The 22,552-nt window shown below is 39.6% G+C and overlaps 1 protein-coding gene across 2 annotated transcripts in view; it reads left to right on the plus strand.

Moving 5' to 3' along the window:
• Nucleotides 1-98: 98 nt before the first annotated feature.
• Nucleotides 99-22,552, plus strand: part of LOC133504099 (arf-GAP with coiled-coil, ANK repeat and PH domain-containing protein 2-like) — a 53,872-nt gene continuing 31,418 nt past the window's right edge. The window contains exons 1-6 of one of the 2 annotated variants that reach the window (XM_061826292.1): nt 99-595; nt 16,702-16,759; nt 19,432-19,551; nt 19,827-19,880; nt 20,539-20,597; nt 21,881-22,064. In XM_061826292.1, coding sequence (XP_061682276.1) covers nt 543-595; nt 16,702-16,759; nt 19,432-19,551; nt 19,827-19,880; nt 20,539-20,597; nt 21,881-22,064 — 528 coding nt within the window. In that variant the 5' untranslated portion in view covers nt 99-542. The remainder of the gene's footprint in view (nt 596-16,701; nt 16,760-19,431; nt 19,552-19,826; nt 19,881-20,538; nt 20,598-21,880; nt 22,065-22,552) is intronic. The other variant, XM_061826291.1, reaches the window with a different exon arrangement.

Genomic DNA, 22,552 nt, shown 5'->3' on the forward strand with positions numbered 1-22,552 from the left:
TTTTAACTCTACACCCAGTTTCTCATTAATCACAGTGTTTTGAATATATTTTTTTTATGAATGCGTGGTATGGTGACCCGTCAATGTAAATATTAGACATGGGTGGGCAAGAGTGGGAATGGCTGCCACCAGTTTGGAGTCGGTCGCGGCCCATCATCCTTGTAGGCTCGTAGACGATCTCCGTACGAGTCCATAGTATGTGCGTGGACGAAAAGCCCATCTTCTACTGGCTGCCATGATCGAGCTACAGGGCAACACTTTCTGTTCCCGTGACTGACTGCCGTGTCCGAAATAGTCGCGTGAGCTTTCACCGTGGTCGCGGTCATCTTGCACTATTTTATGGTTACATTTGTAGCGACTAGTGAACCGTAGCTGGTGGCCTTTGGAGGCTGGTGGGCGAGCAGAGCCGTGACGGAGCCAGCTGCTCGGTACAGTGACGTTAGCAAACAAGCTAATTAGCCGCAGAGACTCACCCAGGATTACTGACTGTCTCTACAAGCGAACGGCGCTCAGGTTTTTAAGGCTAACGTGCACACGCCAAAATGAAGATCACTGTGGATTTCGAGGAATGTCTGAAGGACTCTCCACGGTTCAGGTGAGCGACGACAATTGTGTGTGTTTACAGTATATGTCAAGTTTTACGCCAATGTTTATTATAAAATATTGCGTTCTAATGTGTTCTGGACCGATTGCCACATTGCCGTTTTAGTCTAAAGAAGGCTAAGGCCAGCTAAGCAGGCAGAGAAATAAACTCATTAAGAAATATACAGTTGTCGCCATAAGAAGAAGTGGGTTTCTTTTAATGACGATCACTTGTGTATGTAAAGGGGGCGAAACAGTAAATAATAATAACCGATCCAATAGGCTTCTGTTAATGTTTTGGAAACCTCTTAAGCATGCAGTGTGACTTGATAATGTTTTAATATTATATTACACCAGACTATACAATGACACTTTTAATGTGGATGCTTTTATAGCTCATTAAGATTTTATCGAAATCTATTTATATGCTCCATGTATATTATTGTTGAGTGAATCCCAACTGGAAAATTAGTTAACTAAGTCCTTTGCTGATTAGAAATCGCTCTGGGCTACGTTTTGCCACTTCTTTCGAGCATCCAGTGCCTCTTCATTTCCCACAATCCACAATTCATGTCTGTCATGTCTCAGTCTATGATGTCACCTGATTTGATGAGGTTTTGACCTTTGGACGACTGGACAGCGGGTACACTTCACAGTCAAATGAATTCTTTGGAATGAGATAAAAAAAAAAGAGGTTTTGGTTAAGCGAGTTTCTTTCAGTACGTCAAGCAAATGGAGTTTTTTTTTTTTTTCCAAATTGTGATTTTTAACCCTGAACTTTTTTTCATTTGCCCTCAATTTGCTTTTTCCAAACATTCGAGAAACCATGTCTTGCGGTCCCTTTTTTGGCCTCCTCATTTTGTGATTATGCAACATTCTCTCCTCTTAAAAATGAAGAACAGATGTTAAAGACTCATTTGTTGAGCAGATTTGTTTTTTCCCCCCTTAAATACCATTGAGCTCTTGTGATTGTTAGAGTTGGCTGGTCAAAACAGTGCAATCATGTCTTAAAACAATCTCTTAAAATCATTTTCGTAATACATGGCCACAATTATTTTTCCACACCAAGAACAAAAAATGAAGAATCATTGTAAATAGTTTGATCTTATTAATAATGTTGGATCAATCACTCAAAGATACAGCATTCAGGTTAGCTGGGTCATTGTTTAGGAGAGACTAACATGGACAACCAGTGAACTCATACCTGCAACTAGATAAGCCTGGCATCTTTCCCCACTGAAACCATGTCATCAATCTTTATTGTACGTTTGTCAAAGTGCAAACTATTCATCCATCCATCATCTTAACCACTTAGACAAGGGTAGCGGGAGTACTAGAGCCTAACTTACCTCTCTTGGGGCAGGAGGTGGGTTACACTCTGAACTGGTTCGCCAGCCAATTGCAGGGGCACATAAACAAACAACCAGTTGCAGTATTCAGACACCCTTAAATATTTCACCATGTTTCAGCCATTTGCTAAACCCCCCCCCCTCCTTCGATTCATGTACACACAGCAGGCCCAACAAAATTTAATTAAGTGCAGCAAACGCTTTTTGTATCCTTGGGTAGCGCTTTGCCTAGCCACAATTCTGTCTCTGAGCTCTTCAGGCAGTTGTTTTTGACCTCATAAATTTCCTTTGCTCTGATATGCACTGTTATCTGTAAGGTCTTACATAGACAGGTGTGTGGCTTTCCTAATCAAGTCCATTTGTATAATCAAACGCAGTTGGATTCCAATGAAGGTGTAGAAGCAGCTCAAGCACGATCAGAAGAAACACCAGACAACGCCAGAGTTAAATGATCAAAGGGCTTGAATACTCATGGCTGTATGAGTTTTTCTTTTTTAATAAATCTGGAAATTTGGAAAACTTTTATTCTGTCAATAAGGGGTGTTGTGTATACATTAATAAGGGAAAAAAAAACACTTGAATTATTTTAAAAAATTGAGGTAATATAACAATGAAAAATGTAAGGGTGTTTGACTACTTTACCGTACCCACTAAACCATGAGGATGATGATCCCCAAGTTGACAAAAATACTTGCACGTCACATTTATATTTTTGGTTTAATAGTGCAAAATGATATATCCTATTCATCAATCAATAATATTAAATTGTAAAATTTTTCAATAGCTGCAGCACAAGTTAATATGGTTATTAAGTGCTAAATGATGCAGATTTGGAGGTGGAAAGTGTTTGGTGACTAAAGTTCATATGCAGATTGCTTGAGTGTTGTGGTGGTTTGATTTTAAAATGGATAAAAATGTAATTTTTCCTACATGTTTAAGAATCATGTGGTTAAATGAAATGGATTTTACAGCAGTGGTATTTTGTCCGTCATTGTTGACATTAATGTGAAGATGTCAACACTCTCCAGTTTTTAACTTCAATGACATGGAAATATACAGTCCCCTCCAAAATTATTGGAATGTCAAGGTCAATTCCTTTGTTTTTGTTGAATACTGAAAACATTTGGGTTTCAGATACAAAGATGAATATGCCAAATGTTCAGAATTCCAACTTCAATAACATGGTATTTACATCTAGATGTGTTAACTCTGGACAGAGCACCATTTGAAGCCATCCACTTTTGAAGTGAGCAAAAGTATTGGAACATGTGACTAATGGGTGTTTTCAGTTGGTTAGATATTGCCTTCTAGTTTGATTGCTTAAACATTAGATAATTCTTGTTTTTGGCTTTGGGTTTCACTTGTGAAAACCGCATTTGCTGTTAAGCAAAGATGAAGACCAGTGAGCTAGCAGTCTATGGGAGAAAAGCAAACCATTGAGAGAATAGAGGAAAAATCAGTCAGAGCTATTGTGGAAACATTGGGCATAGCCAATACAACAATTCAGAATGTCCTGAAAAATAATCTATTGCAGTGAGGAACAGACATCGAACAGGTCGGCTAAGGGGATCAAGAGCAGTTGATGACAGAAACATTTTGATACCTGTGGAGAAACAGTGAAAGACAAGAGTTAGTGGGATAACTACGTCAACCTCCACAGAGCAGAGGCGAAGGTACCACAGTCAACTGAGACTTCGAGAGAAGAAATGTACACGCCATACCACAAGGTGCAAAAAAACCCCCCCAAAAAATCAGAAAAAAATAATCAAAAGGCTAGATTGTATTTCATAAAGTTACAGAGATGAGCCACTAATGTTTTGGAACAATGTTTTTCTGGACCGATGACACCAAGATTAACCTCTAATAAAGTGATGGAAAGGCCAAAGTAGGGAAAAAGAAAGGATGTACTTATGATCCAAAACACACAAGCTCATCTGTGAAACATGGTAGAGGTAGTGTCATAGCTTGAGCTTCCATTGCTGCTTCTGGAATCGGCTCACTAGTCTTTATTAAAAATGTAAATCATGATGGTGGTAGCAGAAGGAATTCTGACGTCTACAAAACCATTTTGTCTGGAAATTTGTGAAAGAATGCATCCAAACTAATAGGAAGTAGCTTCATCATGCAACAAAATAATGACTCAAAACACACTGCCAACAAAATTAAGTTAGGTCTTCAACTGGAAGGCATTATACTGACCATGTTAGTCACTGGACCTTTACCCAAGAGAGAACGTATTCAACCTCCTGAAGAGGAGAAAGGGAGACACCCACAGAAATAAACAAGAACTCAAAGAGGTTGTAATAAAGTCCTGGAAAAGCATTTCAAATGAAGAATGCAACAGGTTGGTGAAGTCAGTGGGTTGCAGGCTTGGTGTCTTGATTGCAAGTAAGGGTTATGCCACCAAATATTAAATATTTTTTGTCTTAAGTTAATGTAATTGTCTTTTCCCATACTTTTGCTCACTTGAAAAGCGAGTGGTTTCAAACAAAAGGTGCTCTGTCGCGATTTGTTTAACACATCTAGACGTTACTGCTGTTAAATAAAAGCTACAATTCTTAAGTCATTCCATATTCTTTTGATTTCAAACCCAAATGTCTACAGTGTAACACAAAAACAAAGGAATTGACCTTGCCATCACAATACTTTTGGACGGGACTGTATTTTGCAGAATGTTGCGCAGTCATAACCACAAGCGTCTATTTCGTAGGTGACCTTTAGCTGTGTAGTAAAGCCATCACTTGGCTTTCCTCGCACAACAGCAGACTTATTATGTTTGGATGAATCATAGCTCAATCAATCAATCACAGTTTTCGACTCATACCACATTTAATACGAATATTGCGTGCGTGTGCATACACACACACGCGCACACACAAAATGGCTTATGTTTATTTCAGAGAGGAGTATAAAATGGCGGAGAATGGATGAAAACATGATCCATACAACAGCAGAGTGGTGTACCTTCAATTCACCCAACATCTGTTTCCATTTTAATGTTTGCTTTCAAATTTGGGCCAGAGAATATGGAGCCCCCAAAGTGAGAGGCTTGTTTTCAAGTGGTAATTTGGCACGATCATGTCTTTTTTTTCTTCTTCTCATTTTTCATGTCTCATTTTATCCTTGGAGCTGTCCATTTTCCTAAACCTTGCTTTGTGCTTGGGGAAAAAACAAGACTTCTATTATTATTTTTGTCAACCAAACTTAAAAAAAAAAATCTATGAGCTACATAAAGTATATATTGTACATGCTTCACTGTCCTGCTGCGGTGGTCATTAAAACACATTTCACGGAATTACTGCTGGTATCATATGACGAGATACAATCAGTACAATCAGTAATCCAATCCTAGAGCTGTATGTATGAAAAATTCAAACTTTACAGAGATGTCTGTCTGTCTGTCGCTGTCAGGGAGGTGGGCAGTGTTTTTAGTTATGTATTAACTGTCCTTAGGTGCTAATGCTCAGCATTGTACTTTGATTTTGTTGTTTAAAGGTCCACTACCATGAAAATTATATTTTCCACTTTTTCATGCATGAAAAAGGTCAAAATGAATCTGTGACTTTGAAATAGATGCAGTTTGTGGATTCAGTGCAAAAGAGCAGAAATGCCATCAGGCTTGGCGGAATGACTCAAATCAGATTTCTGTGTGTTTGGGATGGAGAATCTTACTAATTATTCGAATACATACCTACTAAGTGGATGTTACACACCCATAGAAAAACGGAGTGACATACACTGAGTCATCAACAGAACTTTGCATCACCTGGCAAATTCAGACAAGTTGAGGTATAAATAATTTTATATATAAATTTGTGTGTGTGTGTGTGTATATATAAAACTAAGCATTTCGGAACCATTCTGTGTTCAGGTCCAATTCGTCAAGGATGACTTTGTAAATATAAACTTTCACGCATTGTTGATTTGGAGTGAGTGACCAGCCAGGCGGCTGCTGCAATTTAGTGTAGTGCAGTATAAAAGTAAATGTATTGTGGTTTACAATACTACAAGGAGTTTTCAGGTTAAGTCGGTCTTGACCTAAAACGTTTCGACTTTACTACGCCCGAGTTTTGTCCGCCATTATGGCCGGAGCACCACGGTGTTTCTGCTTAGCTCATGCATATTGCTTATCTGTGTTTGTGCGCTGGGAGGATATTTGCCTTTTTTGCCCACCTATTTACACATTATGGCCCAAAAGAAGAAAGCTTTTTTTTTTTTTTTTTTTTAAAGTAAAGGTGGTCCAACCAATGACCATGGAACCGAAGCGTAAGATCATAAAAAATAAAAAAATCGGAGAAAGGATTAACACCGGCATCCATGACGGCCATAAAGACTTGGGCTTCAGTCGGACGAGCGTGGCGATTAGTATTATGGACAAAGCCCGTCTTTTAGTGCACATGAAGGGTTTCGCCCTTATGAGGGATACAGTGTTCATGAAGCACCTTTTTTTGTGAAGGAAAAAAAAAAAACCCGAAGCAACATTCTTCGATCGTTGCCGAGATGGAATGATTGGTTCCCTTATGGATCGAGGATCAGAATCAACGTAGGCTTAATATCAGCCTAATGTTCATTAAGGGAAAAGGCACGGCATATTTTCCTAACTTTGAAAGAAAGTCAGGGACGCTGAGGAGGAATTTACCGCGAGCAAGGGCTACCTGCACTTGCTTCGTTAGCAGTAGCTTAGCGCAGCATTCTTCGCCATCCCAGCCTCCCTTCATTCTTTGCCATCCACTTCTCGCAGTACTGGTATGTGAAGCATCTTATATTTTTTATTTTAATGTATTTTAGTTGTTTAATTTGAAGTACCAACACCCATCCATTTTGTGAGCCGCTTATCCTCACGAGGGTCACGGGAATGCTGAAGCCATTGTCATCATAAATTTTGAGTTTAACGGTGAAATCCGAGTTAAGTCACTACTGTAGGAATGGATCTCAGTCGTAGACCGAGGACTCCCTGTACTTAACTATATAATTCATTAAGTAGCTATAGATTAGTCTTGTAAAGTTTATTTGTACAGGACTTAATCAGAGATTCTCAAAGTAAATAACTGCCCCACAGTTAGCAAAGATTGACTACAACTAAACCGCCCAAGCGGGCTAAGAAAACTCAAAACCCCATTTCGGGGGAAAAGGACAAAACCTTGAAAAGTTATTGAGGATGGAGAGAACCCCTTTCGGAATGATCTGCCTGCAATTGGATGTTGAGTGTGCAACATTTATCACAATGTACAATGGAACCTCGATAAAATGAACCCCGATGTGTATTGGATTGCAGAATTTCCCGGTGTTGTTTGCTGGCGCTATGGATCAGTGGAGGCAGAGAATGGGCCCGACATATGTCTATCTCACAGATATACAATATGATTTAGATCCAATTCCAAAAGAGGTGCCTCCTGTGCCTTTGTGTTAGCCATTTTGAATATGGGGGATTGATGTGGAGGCCATGTGATGATAGTTCTGTCTGTTGTCTATAGTACCTACAGCGCTAAGAGAGATGGTAGTCTAAGGAATACACAATGCAAGTCTTTGGAGTCTGGGACTTGCTATTTTTGATTCAGTAGCACTTTTTTTTTTTTTGTCAAGCCGCTCCCCTTTGGCAACTGATTTAGAACCAGGAAGCATACTAATTCCTCGGATCTGATGAGTGTCTCCTACGATTAGAACTGTACCTCAACAATGTCACCATGACCAAGCACACTGGTGTCATATGTTTGAATAAAATATTAATTTATGAAGGTTCAAGTTTTTTTTCCCCATTTATTTTAAATAACTTTTTACTGTAATGGGTGTTGCAGGTCATGATCAACACTATAAAACAATATGTATGCATACATATGGGTTAAAAAAAAGGGGGCTTCAATCTAACGGATATGCATCTATATTTGATGAACCCCACCACCACCAGTCGTCATTATATTGTCGTTATATTGAGGTACCACAGTACTGTACAATGCTTGTTAAAGGTCAGTGACATGCCTATAAACATTCTAAAATACTTATTGTAATGAAAAACACATATAACATTATTCACTTCAATGTCCATACAAAAAAATAAATATGAATGGCGAGTGTGTCATCCATGCGCAATGTTGCGGAAGTCTCATTCGACATCCAAGTGTGCCATCTACTATGGGACACGGAAGCTCTTTTCAAAGAAGAGAACATCTCACAATTGAGTGAAGTGACCTGGGCAATATTACCCCATCATTTCAAGCCATATTTTGATGATACATGGATCAGTTCTAACTCACAACAGACTCCCCGACAGTATGTAGCGTAGTCAGGAGGACCTATCCCGGGTGGGGGGTGGGTGGGGGGTAGCTCCTTTCTTCTCCCACATGTGCCCAAACCACCTCCGCGTCGGGGCCAACGCAGAAGCTGTCGCTGCGAGCAAGGCCTTGCTGGCGGGCGAGCCGACACGGAAGCCATCGCCGGCGAGCTGATGTACGAAGTGGGTTGCCCAGACACCAGTGGCCGGTGGTGGAGAGCCTGGCCAAACCACCTCCGCGCTGGGGTCACGCCAGGCTCGGCCTTGCTGTGATCCACAAGGCCGGGTTGGCCTTCTCGACAGGCTGGCGGCGGTCAACAAGGCCGGCGGCGATCCACAAGGCCTGCGGAGGCCGTCATTCTGCGGCTGCTGCACGGAAGCCGTCCGATGCACACATCGACACATTTAGCACCCCTGACTTACGTACGCGGATCTTTTGTTACTTTATGAGAGGATTATTTCTTCTCCCGATACTATTATTTTTTTTTAGTAGCTGTATACACACCTACCTGTCATTTGGAACCCATAAAGCTCTCGTCCTTTGCACCTGTGCAATCAATTTTTCACGTCGAACCGGGTCTTTTTGAAAAGTATGATTAATGCATCCATCCTCCCGAGTGTTCGAACAATATCCAGCAATACAACAAGCCGCCATTTTGGCTAACACGAAGGACCAAAGAGCTACCTTTCAGCAGGTAAAACTAGTATAAACAGACGAGACCGCTAGAGTGGGCGTCTGCTACTAACCTCACTTCCTGCTTCTTCTCGAAAACAAATCCCTCGAGAGGATTGTCATGGCGGGAGTGACAAAAAGCCATACATGTCAAAATCATGTGTGGTGAAAAAACGGATGGGTCCATTCCGGGTGCCTGTTTTTCATTAATAACATGCAAAACAGTGGTGAGGCCAGCCATAATGTACGTATTAGAGATGGTGACACTGAAGAAAAAACAGGAAGCAGAACTGGAGGTAGCAGAAATGAAGATGCTGAGGTTCTCGCTTGGAGTGAACACGTTGGATAGGATTAGAAATTTGCTCATTCGAGAGACAACCACAGTTGGATGTTTTGGAGACAAGGTTAGAGAGAGAGCAAACTTCGATGGTTTGGACATGTTCAGAGACAAGAGAGTGAGTATATTGGTAGAAGGATGATGAGGATGGAGCTGCCAGGCAAAAGAGCGAGATGAAGACCAAAGAAAAGGTTGAGGGAGGACATGAGGGAAGTTGGGGTTAGAGAGGAAGATGCAGGAGATAGGCTAAGATGGCAAAAGAAGACACGCTGTGGCGACCCCTAACGGGACAAGCCGAAAGGAAAAGAACAAGAACAACATACTAAAAATCATGCATTTCATGACAGTGGCACTTGGCATAACATTTTATTTAAAGAAATGAAGCGCCAGTTTGGTACCTCAGGAAAGTGTTTCTGTCTCAGGATTAGGCCCGGTCGTTCGGTTGTGTACACGATTGCTCTTTGCGTATCTGTGATGCCTATTTTGAGCTGAGCTGACTTCTGTGATATGAAAGAATTGTTCCAACGTTCCCCCTTTCCCCTGAGTCCCTGACAGCTGTCGAATCCACAGATCAGAGAGACTGAACCTGCACCTGGTGAGCAGTACTCATAGATGGGGATCTTTTATGGAGGCAAGTTGTGTGCTTGTTAGCTTGCTGGCCCGGTAGTTTGATTTAATTCAGTTGTGGGGCATATCCTTTTTAATAAACTTTTGTAATGGTGATTCTCTGTGGGGAGGATTGACAGGCATGGTGTCATTGTACAACTTCAGTCAGCATTAAATGTTCACCCTCTTTAAAGAGCAAATAGAATCCCCCAGCATCTTATGTAAATATTTATCTTAGTATTATTATTAATGATTTCATCTTGTTGATGTTAAAGCCTCCTTTGGTGTGTTCTACAACAGCAGGAGACATCTCTATTGAACCTCTGCTCCGCTTTCCAACAATTACAGGATCTCCGTCATAACATTGCACTCACCCCATTCTCCAAATTTCGCTCAACAACAATTTGAGTCATAGTGTTTTTTGTTTTTTTTGTCCCAAAAACATGAAACACTGCCAAAAACCTGACTTGATATGGCTCAGTAACCCTATGATATGGGGCGAGACGGTTACGCTAGCTGACACTCCTGAACACACATTCATATACACACAACAATCTGGCAACAAGTGGCATGAAAAGCAAGGCTTGAATACAGTCTGCACTCTAATTTATCCCAAAGATGTTCTTTCAGGTTGATGTCAGCACTCTGCACAGGCCAGTAAAGTTCATCCACACTAAAGTCTCTCATCCATGTGTTTATGGACCTTGCCTTGTCCCCTCGTGCGCAATCATGTTAGAAGAGGAAGGGGCCAGCTCAAAAGTTCCTCTAAAGGTGGGAGCGATGAATTGTCCAAAAGCTCTTGGTATGCTGAATGGTACAAAGTTAATTTTACTGGAACGGAGTCAATATTTTGAAGAATTTTGTGGGTCCATTTATTCAATTTCTAAAACCTCAAGCTCCCTAAATACATGGACAAGTGAATTTGGTGTGGATGAACTTGACTGCCATGCAGAGTCCTGATCTTAACCCATTAGAACACCTTTGGGATGAATTGGAGTGAAGAGTGAGGCCCAGGCCATATTGTTGGACATCAGTGAAGGACCTCACAAATACGGTTATGGAAGAATGGTTAAAAAATTCCCATAAACACATTCCTAAACCTTGTGGACACCATTCGCAGAAGAGTTTTAAGAAGGTTATAGCTGCAAAGGTGACCCATTGTCATATCGAACCCTATGGATTAGGAATATGATGTGATTGAATACTTTTGGTAATAGGTACATTTCACATCTAGTAGTGTTTTGAAAATCACTTACAGATGTTCCTGTTTTTTTAATCCTTTTCCACAGACCCAACAGTGAGCCCGTCAACAACAAATGTCCTTGCAGAAAACATGAACAATGACAAATCGTTTCAGATGGGGCAAATTATTTGTTTCCAGAGGTGCAAATATGCTGTTGTTTATGCTTTTTTTTTACCTTGAGGCAGATGTTTGTGTTGACCAATTTTTGTGGTTGACTTACTAGAGTTAGCTGTTTTTTCCCCCTCCACTGCCCTACTACTATTTATATATATATATATTTTTTTTTGGGTGGGGGGGGTGGGGGGTGGTTTGGAGTTCATTTGTTAGTCCTCTACCTTTAACAATCCTTCTGCCTAGGCAATGGATTACAGACGCATATCACATTAGACCATACAGGTGTTCACACTGTCCTAGCATGTCAAACGCAATAACTCCTGTGTTAATGTATGTGGTATTTGTTAGCTAAATTGGTGTAAAAACCATTACTGACAATGGTTAGTAGTTAATGTAGTGAAAAGACTGAATGACTCAAGAAGATTTGCTGTAGGTTCTCTTCTCTTAGAACAAGGGCTTTGGCCTTGTTCTGATCCCTGGCTCTGTCTGTTGCCTTTGTTAATGCTGGTTGGCAAAGGAAGTGCAGGTTCTTGAGTCACTGGTAATCAGAAGGGATGACTCGCGCTGCAAAAAACATCACACCACAAACAATAATAAAATAATGCTGTTATTAAATAATGACAATCAAAATTAGATATTTCTGTTGAATTATGGTTCAAAGCTTTTGGGCCAATCACCGGAAAAAAACAATTTGCAGGGATGACAATTTTCCGCCGATCGGCGGATTTCTGACTTTTTCAGACCAAAATGACCATTCTCGAGATAAGTGCAAATCCGTTGCGAAAATTTCAGGGTTTGGTAGGGGTAGGGTATCGTGCGTCTGCCTCTCGGTGGTGGGCTCCGAGCTGCAAGTTCAGCTTAGTGCTAGCACAAGCACGACTATCATATGCCGTTCTAACTTGCTCGGTAGTGTAAATATTTGCATTTTGCGACATAAACATTAAAACTTCTTTGCGGAAGATCACTCGATTGGACAACAGAGTAATACAGTATAAGGATCCAATCGTGTTAGTGGTTAATCGAGTTTCACCATTGCCATGTGCATGTTTTCTCGGTTCTCAGAAATCGCAGTGTAACTTGTTAGTTAGCCAAGTAATGGCGCGTGGGACTTAGCGAACTGAGCAACGGTGTGTTGAAAGTTTTACGATGGTGAAAGTGTTAGAAAAAAAGGATGAAGATCGAGCGAGTGGTAAGGTAATTTTTATTCATATTGTTCGAAAAACGTGTGCTTCATCTCTACACTATACTAATTCTATGAATAACTGACTGCATATCAAAAAGAAAATATAATGTTGTATCCATATTAAACTGTGAAAGAGATTGAAAATTCATTCTGAAGTTTGGCAAATGGTGAAACTCTTATATGTAATATGCTTCAAATAAGTACAATAATTCAAGTATTGAAGAAATGAAACTGATATTTCAATTTTTGCTGTACTGGTAGAGCACCAAACAAGGGACATTTTTTTCCACAACTACAGTTAAATTCAGTGTTGAAATTAATGATTTTGGGGCTAACAAATTGCTAAAATCGCTTAGCTTCCCCAGACCCCCGGCTACATTTCAGACTTTTTTCTCATTTGGCATTCTCATCCCTGAATTTGTGTTCAGGAGATATTTTCCCCCACTCTTTATGGGCAACTGCTCCAGTTGTCTCAGTTTTGAAAGATGGTTTCTCCCGACAGCATGTTTCAGATCCTTCCACAGATGATTAATAGGATTTACTTCAGGGCGCACTTTTGCTCTTCGCTATTCTTGGGTGTTTTTAGCTGTTTCTTTCGGGTTATCTTCTTGTTGCAAGACCCGCAAGCTGTAAACGAGACCAAGCTTTCTGACACTGGGCAGGCAGCACATTACTCTGGAGTACCTTGATAGTCTCGAGATTTTATCCCCTGTGCACATTCAAGATAGACTGTGCCAGCACAGACACCCCAGAACATAACAGAGCTGCCACCATTTTTCACAGTAGGGGCAGTGGTCTTTTTCTTGGTATGCTTGATTTTAGCATCTCTGAACACTGAGCCGATGGGCCTTGCCATCATCTGTCCATAGGAAATTCTCTCAAGAGCTTTGTGGCAGTTTGGCAAATTCCGGGCGAGGCGCACTCTGAACAAATTGTCAGCCAATTGCAGGACACATATAAATAACCATTTCCACTTACATTCAGACCTACGGGCAATTTAGAGTCTTTAGCTAACCTACCAGGCACATTTTGGGGATGCAGGAGGAAACACATGAACATGAAAACTCCACAGGTGGGGCCAGGATTTGCACCCTACTCCACAAAACTGTGAAGCAGATGTGCTCATCCACTGATGTCGAACTGAAGGCCCGGGGGCCAGATCCGGCCTGCCACATAATTTTGTGTGGCTTTCGAAGGAAATTCAAGTCTGTCAACTTCCATGATTCTTGTTAGAATCTATTAAGATTTCAAATGGTCATATCATAATTGATAACATTGAGATATTGCAAGCATTTTTGTGTTATCAAATAACAATAGTTTGAAAATCCAATACCCTTGATTTCTTTTTCCAAAACTAGTTCATCAAGTTGATGTATAACTATGATGAGGCCATTAAATATTTTTATGGTTTCAGTCATAAGAGCCCTTTGAGGCCAACTGTACTGACATTGTGGACCACGCCAAAAAGAGTTTGACACCCACGCTCTATCAGTCATCCACCCATCCACCAATCTCCATAATATTTGGGAAAAGCTGTTTATCTATTTCTACCTGCCTCATTTTTGGAAGACTTTAAAATATTATGGTTTGAAACGGTGACACCATGCTGCATTGAACTTGTGAATCAGAACTAGACATGATTGCGCCACTTTTAGGAATCTTTTTTTAAGTTGCGTAAACATACCAGTTTTAAGAAAGACCATATTTACTGTGGCAAAATATCATTTCAGTATGAACAGGGACCTAAACATTCCTTGAGTGCTGAATTGGCCTTTTCCTTGCTAATGTGGTTTACAAAGCTGGCTCCCCCCCTTGGATGGGCTGTAGACTCCATCAAACCACACCTCGGTCTTTATCTAGCCATAGCTTCAACCGCAGTATCCAGCTTTTCAACCACGTCTTGTTTCTCATTTTTTTTGTCATATACACAAAAGACAGTGCGTATGCTTAGTACCCAGAAGACGTTATACTGCATAGTTAAATACAGTAAACTGTCAGAATTTTGTGTAAGCTTCACCTATGGCATTGGTGTCAGACTCATTTTTGCCGTGGTACACGTTGTAGTTACGGTTTCTCTCAGGCTGTTATGACTCTAAAATCACATAATGTACATATATATTGAATCACCACCTCACATTATTACATTGCCAGCAAATTATCAGTTTTGAACTCAAAAGTCCAGGGTAATACTTTGTAAATCTTGTTCAAGTTACTGTACTGTATATGAAAAAGGGATTTAGTAACAAAACATAATTGAAAATATTTATTCCGTATGACAGTTTCAAGGTTTTTTTTGTACAGATTTGATAAAAAATTGTGGGAGTTCAAGCACATGAGTTCCTTAACCCGGCCACAAATAAATGATGCGGCGGGCTGGATCTGGCCCCTGGGCCATGACTGAAATGGAAAAGTAGCCCCATATATCATATCACAGTCTAATTTAGTTCATTCTGATAAAATTATAATTAGTGGCAGTTTCCATTACTTTTTTTTTTTTAGTTTTTCTGGGCCCAAAGGTCAGAGGATTTTCCAAAAGTGATCCATGATTTCTACGTGGGAGAACTTGCAATATACAGTAGCAGGGTGTTCAAATACTCATTTTCTTCACTGTATATGTTATGAAATCATTCACTTTCTGTTGTCAAAAGGCTAAAGTGTTAAATATGCTTTGAATGGTCTTGAGTCTTGTATATGCAACACAGTCGGAGTGCTCCATCCCAGTGTATTTTACAGTTTACCTTGATACTATAAACTGTAACTTTATCATTGAGTACATGATCGGATCTTTTCCACTGCCTGTAAAAGCCAACACTTCTCTGTATTTTTTGTTTGAAATTGCTGCTGTACAATCAGTAGTATGTCCGTCACATCAGGCTTTGACAGATGGCATTGCTCTATGAGAGCATGCAGAGCTGCTATAATTCCCCACTCTCTCGTGGTTCTACAGTATGTATTTTTCCCATGATTAATGGGGTTTACACGATCGGGATTTTTGGGGCCGATCATCGAGCCGATCACAAGATGGAGCAGTGTCCATTTAAATGACTTGCTCATTGACTGTACATACTTGTATACTGTATACTGACTCTCTTCAAAAATATTTCTCTTGTCACGGCATGCATTTTAATCAGTCATGTCAAAATAACTTTATAACATGACAGAAATAACGAGTGCTAACTGAATTAAATTATTGTGATTAAATTGCTTCACACACATTAAAAGTTTAGAGCACACGTGTCAAGTTCTGGCCCACATGCCAAAAATTATAGTTGGCCCGCGAGGCAATTTAAAATTAATATTAGAGCTGCCCCACCGGTCTTACAAGTATTACACACTTATTTGGTTCCATATTAAAAAGTTCATTTGTTCAACCTTGGCCCGTGGCTTTGCTCAATTTAAAATTTTGGCCCTCTGTGAATTTGAGTTTGACACCCCTGCTTTAGACCACGATTCAACAGCACGCTGCTATGTTTAAGTACCACCATTAGCACGAGCTTGCCCCCCTGATCTTGGGCTCCCCTGGTCTACAGCTTCACTCACTGCTCAGTGGATGTTTTCAACTACTATGAATACACAGTAATTTTTGCCTACATTCCATTCTAGCAGTACTTTCTCAGGCTTTGAGATAATTGACATGTCCTTGGTCACACAATAACTACAGCATATTTTGTACTCACTGTTCGCATTGTATGTCAACACCATTAGGACTGCATTAGCATTTTACTTGAGGGTAACTTCAAGCAGTAAATAAAAGGTCACTTTCTAGTAAGTGGACTTGATTGGTTGGATAAGGAAATTTAGTATTTTTGATGCGGTCAGTTGTTGTTTTGTACTTACTGTATTGTATTTTCTCTGACTCTTCCACATTTTTTCCACTTGATCCTCCATCAAAGCATCGCTTGCTAAAAGCAGAGCACTAGCTGAGGCTGCTTCTTTTGCTGTGACATGAAGCCAGAGGATGTTGGTGGCAACTGTGGCTCCATTTGTAAGCAACAAACAGCTGGGGGGAATTTGGCAAATGTTCTGCTGCTTTTATAGATTGCTGTGGCTCTTAATCCATCTACTTTAATCGTCCCAATTTATTCAATCACTCTCTTTTTATGTCATTGAGAGGATCATCGCTGTACTCATGCATTTCTTAAACTAAACTGTACCTTCAGTAATAAAAATAATGTATATAAACGTGATCTAATGACCCAATGATAGAAAAGTAAACAATACAAAAATTGATTTCTTTCATAATGTTGCATATTAAAACTTTAAGCATCGGGGTGTCACAGATGACCAGTTAATTAAAATAATTAAGCAAGTTTGAATATTTTAAATATTGTAATTTTCCTCTGCAGGGCTACCATAGAGGAAGTGGAGGGGGACGTATGCGAACTGGAATCCAAACTTGACAAAGTGAGTACCACCAAGAAAAACATTGCTTAATAGTGTGGATGACTGTTTTTTTTTTTAAGTAAATGCAGCATGTCAGCAGTTGCAACTATTTTAAAATAAAGTAGCATATTTTTGTAAGATTCGTTCTGACTTGAGTTACAATAGTTGGTTTTGCTGATGGCTAGTCATGGCCACTCAAATCACTATTTGAATCCTCAGCGATTTTTGCACATAACTTATAAAATATGATCAGATTAGTAAATGTCAGGTCTCTCAAGAATTTCTGAAGCTTTTTCCTTAAACTGTTGCATCTAGCATTTAGATACAGTATGTGTAATGTCTTTGTTATTGTACTTTTACCCCCTTTTCAGTGTGGCTTTAATAATTTTCAATTAGATCTGCATCATCACCACACCTTTATAGCAAACCACTTTAAAGTATGTTGTCCAAGGAGCAGAGCCTGTGTTTACTAACTGAGCGAAGGACCTTGGGCACAAACGATGTTCATTGTTCCTGGACTCAACAGTTTGCTCAGCTTCCTGCTCAAAACCCCACCTCTGTGACTCAATCCAGCCTTCACTTCCTTTCTTGCTGTAAAGAGGAAGGATCTACTGGAGAATGGGAGGGTCCATGAGCAGTTGTGTGGGTGCGTGTGTTGATGGGTGGAGACTTGAAACAACAGCACATACACACAACATACTAAACGAGACTATATGAAAGAACTACATTCCAGTTATTGTTGGTGAACCCTCCTCAAATGTGTAAATTTTCATCCTGGTGACTACTGTTTTGGGTATTCTGAACCCCTTTCCACATTGATCCAACTCATCAGTCAATCTTGCTGTGAATGTGTAGCTGGATTAATTATGTTTGCCTTTGTGTGTGTGCCCACCTATTGTAAATACAACTAGCTATACTGCCAAAAGTATTCGCTCTCCTGCCTTCACTCACATGATTTTAAGTGATATCCCAATATGATATTGGTGTATCCTTGGGAGCTATAACAGCTTTAGCTCTTGTGGGGAGGCTTTCAACAAGGCTTCGGAGTGACTTTATGGGAATTTTCGTCCGTTTTTTTCACCAAAAAAATTGTGAGGTAACACACTGATATTGACCAAAAATCCCACCCAAAGGCATTTTATTGGGTTAAGGGCAAGACTCTGTGCAGGCCGGTCAAGTTTATCTATAAATTGCAATAAACACAATGCTGGGGGGGCGTGAGGGGTTGGCTGGGGAATGGCACTGGAGCCTTTCGGACGCCGCCGGGTAGCCAGTTGGCAGGGCGGGTTGGGCGTACCAGTTGACCGCCTTTGGTCTCTCGGTGTTGGAGAAGTCCTGTCTACTGATGGCTCTCAGGTGGGCTCCTGGGCCCAATCCCACTCTCGATTTGATTGGGTGGTGTCCTCAGCCTCCACTGGGCAGGCACAGCAATTATGGGACGTTACTATCAGTTTTTATGCATGTAAAACTGTGTTAATTCACTAGCATGTAGCTGCAGGCACACACCCCTGGGAATCTTTCATGGAGTGTGCGGCCACTCACTTGACACGATAAATAACTTCTGATTACGTGAATTGTTTGTGTATCACCCCCCCCCTACTAATACTTTTGTTCTATAGACTTCTGTAATTGACTTAGTTAATCCTGACACATTTCAGTTCTATAGCCAGATTCACGACCCTTGTCCTGCATGCTTCTTTTCCTGTCTCTGTCCTGTCCTGTCTGGTCCCGTCCTTCCCTCATAGCGTGCAGGAAATATCTACATTTAATGTTTTTCATAGATATGTCATGACCTATTATTTTTTTTTTCTTTCACGTTCTGTTTATAATTAGCGCTTTGTCTTTTGTCTTCCCCCCACACACCAGAAACCTTGGTCCGTTCGGCTGATCGACTTTAAATAAACATCAATTATAATATATTTTAAAAACACAGAAGAAGCCTTGAAACTCCAATGTGACACAAATAAAATTGTTTTTGCAGGAAAGGGATACAAATCTTTTCTATTTGACCTGACAGCCGAACAGAACCAAAAAAAATGTGCTTCTGGAAAATGTTCATTAATTCCATTAAACACTTCCAAACCTTATGGAAAGCCTTTTAAGAAGAGTTCAAGATGTATTGATATCATATTAAACCCTATGGATAAAGAATTCAATGTCACTTAAGTTCATATGAGTCTAGGCAGGTGAGCAACTACCTTTGGCAATGGAGTGTGTTACCAATGCATTCAGGCCTCACAGAGTTCTTCATATTTTGAGCAGTTCTCATAAACATCTTTAATGAGGCCAGAACCACATGTTCCAGTGACTAGTAAATGAGCAGGTTTTTTTTTCCTGAACCGCTTATTCTCACTAGGAGTACTGAAGACTTTTTTTCTTTTAAGCGGTACTCTAAATTGATGAAGTGATGTTTCTTTCAGCCTTTGACACTTGAGTTGGCATTTTTTTAATTGGCTCTCTACATTTGGCACATATATTACACCTCTGTGAGAGAAGGGATTATCTCCATTGTTTACGTAACCTGAAAATTTTTTTTAGTCCCTCACTCCCCCCCACAGATTCTTAAGGGGAATAAGTCCCTTTTTTATACCAAGAAACTAACAATGTTTTTAGCCTCATACTTGTCATCTCTGGATGAAATTCCTAAATTCTACCTCTTTTTCTTGACTTTCTTTCTCGTTATCTTTCTTTAGCTGGTGAAGTTGTGCATTGGGATGATAGATGCTGGGAAAGCTTACAATGCTGCCAACAAACAGTTTGTCAGTGGCATCCGGGAACTTGCTCTACAATCAACCAAAGATGAGGTTATTGAGGTAAATGCATATCTGACTCATACCTTATTTGTGTTTTTAAAATGAAAATGATTCATCTGTTTTTTAAACTTGCTTCAGCCAAAAACATGACATAACCTTGTTTTATTTCCGAGTGCTATGAGTTTGTTTTTTCCCAACACACACTATTAATGTTAATCATGTCATAGTATGGGGAAGTTTGGATTTGATTGGGTATATGGTTTTAGAATTGTCAATATAATTTTGCTTTCTACTAACTGTATTTTTTCCAACTGTTTGTGCTCTTATCTTCACAGTCTAGTCTCTCAAAGTTTGCAGAAAGCCTTCAGGAGATGATCAACTACCACACGGTACGCTCATCCATGTGAAACAGGATGTGTTTTCAATATTTGAATTCCCTGTTGACAGCTGGCTTGTGACAAAACCCATCTGGTATGACAGTCTCTAACGGCATCTGAATACCATTTGTCCTCTGCTGCCCAAGTAGCTATAATTTAAGACTTGGGTACATTTTAGAATTTGCAATTTCACAAATTTATCCATTTTCCTTAAGATTCTTTTAAATTAATACATTATCTGTATTTGAGCATGAGTGAGTTTTGGTCACATCAGCTCATTCTCAAGAGTGGTTGTTGCTACTCAGCAATCTCTAAGCACATGATCTCAAACAGTACACTGTTTAACAATGGTAGCCTCTCGTATGTACACTGCTCAAATTGTCTTCTCTGCTTACTAAATAGCGTAGAATCCATGATCAGGGTGAAATGCTCACATGAGAAATATTTGCATTATAGTAGTTAAGGTATAATTGAATGGCAAAAATGCATGCTATTTCACAGTAAATGGAAATCCAATCACACATGCAGTAAATCCAGTTATCATGCCAAACATTTTACCAGCCAAATAAATGCAATTATAATCCTTGCTATTTGTATATTCTTGGAGAACTGTTTCTCTTTTTTCACACAACAGTTGTTCATCTTAATGAAATAATCTTTTACCATACAGATATTATTCGATCAGGCCCAGAGATCAATCAAGACCCAGCTTCAAACATTTGTTAAAGAGTGAGTATGACAAGACCGATGGCTATTAGAGCTGCATGATATTGGAAAAATGACACTGTGATTTTCCCTTAAGCCTGGGATATATATTGCACTTTTACTGGATGACTTACACATAACACGAAATCTACCACACGTTTCTTTCTCACACTATAAAAACCATGCTCAGTAGAGCACAAAAGCATACGATAATTTTGTATGAAGACCACCTGTATTTAAATGACCTGTAGAATTGACCAATAGTACAGCCAGGCATGTTAAAATACTTTCTGTTCATACACAATTACAGTATACTGTAGAGTCAATAGCACATTTCCAACACTTTTTTAATCACTTTTATTTCAAAACTAAATTTTAACATATGCATTATGTATTTGAATGCATTAGTTTAGGTAATGCACATTGTTGTTTACACCTGAAGCTTGTCCCCTCAATAATGCCATGGTACTCCCCCATTCCTCAAGTGTAATCTGTCACAATATGCTTTTGTCCATCACATTCTGAAGAGTTACAGTAAATGTTGTGTAATTGTTTCTTGTGTCCTCATTAATAGTTATTATTCAAAAAACAACGATATAACACGGGCTGCTAAGTGTGTGTTTTTTGATGGGTGATAATTTACCGTAACACCAGGGCTAGTCTTATTAGCAAGTCTAACCAGGTCCCTCTGCTTGTCACTTATTTATTTTACAGTTGATCAATTGCATATCAATGATCCATTTCATTCTGAAGCCAAGTCAGATCATTTCTATGACAGGGAAGAAAGCAGTTATACTTTAAGAATGGTTTGAGGATGAAAAATTATTTTCATGGAGAAAAATAATAACGCTCCAAGTGGGCTTATTCTTTAAAGCCTGGTTAATTAGATTTTTAAGAATTAGCTTTTTTTTTGTCCCTGACTCACCAGGGCTTAACACGCACATCAGTAGTTGCAGTGCTTCTCAGATAAAGCAAGAAAGTTCCTTTAAAATTACCCACTGCATGACAGCATTAGAATCTGACTTCAACTTTCTAAGCCCAAAGGCACGAGAGAGAAAATGTGACACAAGAATATTTGTGTGTACACTGCTGACACTTGCACAAACACAGCTTTATTGTCATAATGAAAAACTTCAGGTCTGTGTGCACTTAGTTTTAAAAACATATTTATCATTCACCCTGCTGTCTGTTTGCTCTAAATCAATGATAACATAGCTTCTTTTCAAGTTTTGCTTTCACCGAACAGTCTTTACAGACAGCCTCCCAAAAATCTAAAATTCTAACTCTGTTCACTATCCAATTGTCAGTGACCTACGTAAGTTTAAAGAAGCCAAGAAGCAATTTGACAAGGTGAGTGAAGAAAAGGACGCAGCACTGATCAAGAATGCCCAGGCTCCCCGCAACAAGCAGCATGAAGTGGAAGAGGCGACCAACATCCTTACTGCCACACGGAAGTGCTTCCGACACATCGTCCTCGACTACGTTTTGCAAGTAGGATCACATATCAATGCACATTATATTATTCAGTGATGGGACATCAATGATATGTTAGGAGATGGTAAGGTTTTCTTCTCATTTTAATAGAATTTCTTCAGTCATTTTCTGTTGAAAGCAATATGTCAGCATAATGTCGTTAAAATGTACTTGTTACTTAAATTGTCTGGTGTTGTTTCAGTTAAGTAATCATGTTATTATACATTTTAGTTCACTGATTAAATGTTATTACAACATTTTACTTACATTTTTTTCTGAAGCTCATTAATGCAAGTTTTTTTTTTCTAAGGGTTAAAAAATGTGGTGTTATTACATGCATCTTTTGTTAACCAGGCATTCTAAAATGCTGCACTAGCAGTCACAGATTTGAACTGAAACTCTAATTTGCTGCGTCAGGGTTAAACATGCTGATGTAGAACAAGGAAGAATGAAACTCAGATGTCTTTGATCCCAATAAATATAAATTAATACACTACTATATGGTA

Source organism: Syngnathoides biaculeatus, chromosome 7, assembly GCF_019802595.1.
Source record: "Syngnathoides biaculeatus isolate LvHL_M chromosome 7, ASM1980259v1, whole genome shotgun sequence".
Lineage (NCBI taxonomy): Eukaryota > Metazoa > Chordata > Actinopteri > Syngnathiformes > Syngnathidae > Syngnathoides > Syngnathoides biaculeatus.